This window comes from Corvus brachyrhynchos, unplaced genomic scaffold (assembly GCF_000691975.1).
Source record: "Corvus brachyrhynchos isolate BGI_N302 unplaced genomic scaffold, ASM69197v1 scaffold220, whole genome shotgun sequence".
NCBI lineage: Eukaryota > Metazoa > Chordata > Aves > Passeriformes > Corvidae > Corvus > Corvus brachyrhynchos.
The window spans coordinates 6384745-6389434 of record NW_008236209.1 but is presented as its reverse complement, the minus strand read 5'-3'; the positions used below and the strand labels follow the sequence as shown (position 1 = coordinate 6389434).

The 4690-nt window shown below is 55.5% G+C and overlaps 1 protein-coding gene across 1 annotated transcript in view; it reads left to right on the top strand.

Moving 5' to 3' along the window:
• Nucleotides 1-4690, top strand: part of STARD8 (StAR related lipid transfer domain containing 8) — a 41909-nt gene that overhangs the window by 1991 nt on the left and 35228 nt on the right. Inside the window, exon 2 of the mRNA XM_017741841.1 lies at nt 477-510. Coding sequence (XP_017597330.1) covers nt 477-510 — 34 coding nt within the window. The remainder of the gene's footprint in view (nt 1-476; nt 511-4690) is intronic.

Here is a 4690-nt window from a genome sequence, read left to right as displayed (position 1 = left end):
CGGCACTGGAGGGGCTCATCAGCACCCAGAGAGAGACTGGGGAGCATCCTGGGCTCTGTGCTCGCCTCAGGACCAGCAATGGGGACCTTCTGCTGCTCCTCCACCTCTGCAAATTGCTGCTGTGTCCCAAGTGCTGCCGAGGCTCTGCTGCTGTGAATCCCATTTCTCGTGGCTTCCCTTGGCAGCCGGGGTGGAGGGTGCGTGCTGAGCACACTATGTTTGCCCAGTGCTCAGGGCCCTTGGGACTGGTGATGGTGTTTTCAAACCAGTGGGGCTGATGCCCCTGGGAGAAGCCTTTGCCAGGGCCCTGCTTGTCCTGTGGCTGGAGCAGCATTGCTGGTCTCAGGTCACCTCTGGACAGAGAGGAGGCTGCAGCGGGGACCAAGCCCAGATGTGAGGGATAGCATTCCACAAATGTGAGAATCAAAATGATTTAAAAAATTATTTCTTTTCTTTTTTTTTGTTTCTTTTCACAGAAATTCACGTTGCTAGAAGATAAAAAAGATGCAGGTAAGCTGCAGCAATAATTTTTTGGGCCAAAGTGCCCTTGCTGTGGGGTGGGCAGGGGTAATGGGAAGAGGAATGTCCCCTTGCTGGTTTCTTCTGCCAGCAGTGTGATTTTCCCCCAGAACTGTTATTTTCAAGGGGATATATTTGCAAAGGGGCCTTGGTTCATTTGCAGTTTGTATTGTCTTTGTGGTGAACAGCTTTGTGCTCAGCAGATAATCTCATGGGGAGCTCGAGAGCCTTGGCACTGCAGTGCCATGGGCAGGAAGGTCACCCCTGGCTCGGAGCCCCTCAGCTTTGTGTGACTGGAGTGTCTCACCTGTGACTGTGGGAGGGAGGGACTCACAGTGCAGCTCCAGGCTGATCCATGGGGATTGTGCACTGCTGCTGCTGCCCTGATCAAACCTCTGCCAAGGTGGGGGCAGAGGCTGGGGGTTGGGGCTGCTCTGCTGTGAGGGCTTCATGGGTGCTGGGGAGGCTGGTGGTGGTCTGTGGGAGCAGGAGGAGGAGGGGGAGGGTGTGTGTGCCAGCAGGGCCAGGAACCAGGGATGGGGACAGGGCTGTTGCAGGGGGGTAGAGGTCCCACCTTCATCATCCTACTGGTCAGTGCCCTGGGGGTCTTTGTGCACGACACCCCCAGAGTCAAACCTGTCCTGTCCTACACAGGATGGCCCATGGCCATTGGCTCTGGTGGCCCTGGAAGTAGAGGGACCTGGGGCCGGGGTGGCTCCACTGCTTTGGGCACAGGGCTTAGGACAGGCCCCATGGGTGGTGGCTCCAGTGTCGGAGGTGGGGGGAGTGGGGCTGTCCGCACTGCTGGCTGGAGCCCTGGTGCCATGAAAAGGGAAACCCTCTGTGCAGGGAGCCCATGGGATGTGCCTGGGCATCTCCAGGCAGTTCCCTGCCCGAAGGGTGATGCACTGAGGGCCTCTTGTTTTCCTGCACATAAGGGTGAGGTGAGCTCTGAGTCTGGCCGGCGAGAGCCCAGAGCACAGGAGAGCTCTGAGTAACAAAAGGTGCTTTGTGAGAGAGCCCCAGAGGTATCTTGGGTGGTCTCTGGCCCTTGAACAGGACAGATTAAGAACATAAATGTCAAGAGCTTGTTAAAAAGAGTTAAAGAGCCCTGTGGAAGGGAAGGGGCATGGAAGACTCCTATGGATCACACTGTGACTGGGATTTTGGGGCAAAGAATGTTTATAGGTGCTCTCCCCTTGGTCATAACTGCCTATAGAATCCAGGTCTCTCCTGATGAGAGCTCAATGACACTCACATGACCCCAGCTGACACATGTCCCTGGCCCAGCTCTGGCCGCTGGAGGGATGCTGGGTGTCCAGGGGCTCTGGGGGCAGGAGGAGCAGGAGCCTCATGTCCTGAGAAGCTGCACAGTTTCTCACTGTGGGATTTGTCACCTGTGACTCGATGTGATGATGGGGCCGTAGTGGCTCCTGGTGTCACTGTGACCTGCAGCAGCGTGGTGCCTGGGGTACGGTGGAGTTCTGCCTTTCCTGTGGATTACACTGGACAGGGAGCAAGCCTGCAGGGGGGTTGTGCCTTCCACTGGGAAGGGGCCAGGGCAGGTGCCTGCTGTCCTCTTCACTCATTGTCCCCAGATGGTGCTCAGACAGTGGGAGCATTCAGGCCATGGGCTTGGGGGACACCATTCCCTTCCCTTATGATGATTTTCAGTCTCTTTGGATGGGTGGCATGAGGACCTTGGCTCCTGACACAGTGGCATGAGGCAGGGTGGAGTTGGTTCTGGTTTATCCCAGTAGCTCTTGGCAAAGTGTCTCTTCCACCAATTCCCAGAGCTTGCCTCTGATTTTCCCCCTCCAGCACTGCTGCTCTCCCAGCACACCTGGCAAACTCCCTGAGCTGCTTTCCAGGCATGGGCAGACCCATTCCCAGCCCCCTGTTTGGAACCATGGTTGTGCTGCCACATTCCCTTCCCCGAACACAGGCTGGATGAGGTCACTGTGGCTTCCCGCTGGCATTAAAGTACCTGGGTATGCCATGGCAGCTCCTGCAGCAGTGATGGTGGAAAACAACTTGGATTTCATCTGCCTTCTTGGAGGTGATGTTTCAGCTGTGGGAGCACCTGTTTCCCCACTCTCATTCCCGCTGCCCTGCAGCAAGACCTGCCCTGGCCCACCCTGAAGTACCCTTGGGCAGCACCTTTGTCTGGGTGAGACACAGAGCCCCTGCACTGCCCCAAACCTAACCACTGGGACAGTCCCAGCTGGGTCAGGTTTGCATGGATTTCCTAACCCTCTGCTTCCTCTCCAGCATTCACTTCCCGTGTATTGTTCTGGACTGAGCAGAAAGAAAAAGCTTGAAGAAAGGAAAGGCTCACAGCCTGGCCATGCACCTGAAAACTGCATCCTCAGAATAAATTCCTACCAACAGCAGCACCAGGCCCCTCCAGAAGGGATTGGGAGGTGCTCTGCTCGTGTCATGGAGCAATGGGTCCTCTTGCTGCTAAAGGACAGGGACAGACTTGGTGGCTCCTGCCAGCACAGCCACACAGTGGTGACATTGCAGCGTTTCAGGGTGGGCTGCTGCGGCTGGATGTGGTGAACTAAAAGGGCAAAGCAGCACAAGGGACTCGGCTGAACTTTTGCCCCTGCATGAAATAATAAGGTTGTATTTACCCAGCATCTGGATTACTGAAAATAACCTGCTAAATTTAGCTGTTGTTGATGTGTTGTCACAGCTGAGCTGTTCTTCTCTCCTCGCACAAAAATCTCCTGCACTGACTTGGTGGATTTGTGGCCTGAGCATGAGGACCCCGTTCCTCACCTGACCTGAGCCCATGCGTGTGGCTCCCTGGGTTTTGGGGAGAAACAGAGGCTGGGATCTGGTTTTGTCATTGTCTGAATACGTTGGAAGGGAGAGGGGCCAGGGGCTGGTAGGGGCTGTACTGGGATCTGTGGGTGTGCAGGGACCAGTGCTGCTGCCCTCGGCACCGGGGCCCTGCTCTGGCATCAGAGCCAGGGAGATCAGAGGGGACCCATGGAGTTAGTGGGATGCCAGATGTGGCAGCAGGGACCCATTCTGGGCACTTCTGGAACTTGTTGAGGAACTGCTGCTCTTACATGGTGGAAAAGGCAGTCATGGGGTTGGGTGTGGGTCGGAGAGGTGGGAAGCAGAAAAGCTGAACCGAATGTGATTATTTGTGCTTTTGGTGGGACATGTGATGAGGGGATTCTGTGCTGCTCCTTCCTCTTCCTCTTCCCTGCCCTCGCGGGTTCAAGCTTGGCTGGTGAATCACCAGTTTTCGTCCTTGTGCCCCTCTGCCTGTAAAATTTGTGTAGCTCTGACCCCCTGATGACTGCTGCAATGACAGAGCCCCCTCCCCCAGCTCAGCTCCTTCCTTCTGGGCTTTAATTCCAGGGCTGGAAGTCTTCCCATTTCCTGTAGCTAACAAAATACAGATTCCCCCCTCTGGACAGCAGGATCTGCTCCCAGGTTGGGGGATTTTCTTTGAAGGCCAGAAAGGAAGAGCCTGGGTTAGAGAGAAGGTTTTCCTGTGTTGGTGAGCTGCAGAGCACGTGGGAAGTGCAGGGAATGAGCTGGGAAAAGGCCCCTTTAGCCACCTCGTCCCCTGAGTGTCGCCAAGTTTTTCCCATGGCAGCAAGGAGCAATTGAGACTGACTGGAAAGTAACTGCAGGCAGGAAAGTACATTTCTATCTGCATCCTCGGGTGGTTTGCATGAGACTGAAAGGATCAAGAGAGAAGTTCCGAGTGTGGTCATTTCCCTGAAATAATGATGAGAAAATACACTTAAAACTGGCAGAAAGGTTTGGCTGGGCAATGTTTTTCTTTGGTCAGAACTCTGACATGCAAATTGCCTTAACATGCACAGGAAGGTAATGTTTTCTGTGCCTGAAATAGCCCTTCTGTTCTTCTGGGCAGAAACTGGTGCAAAGGGAGCAGGCATGGGGCTGTGGGAGCCTCCTGGGGCTGTGTGATGCTCACAGGAGTTTGTTTTCAAAGCCTGAGAGGTCAGATGGGGAAAAAGCAGTGTGAGGTGTTGGCAGGCCAGTCTGATCACGTTAATTCCTTCTCCTCTTAATGAAGAGCCCCTGCGTCGTGCCCGGCGCGTCCGCAGGGCTTTGAACACCCGCCCGCCCCCGGGAGCGGAGGCGGGTGCGAGCGCGCCCAGGCGCGGGGTAGCACCGGAGC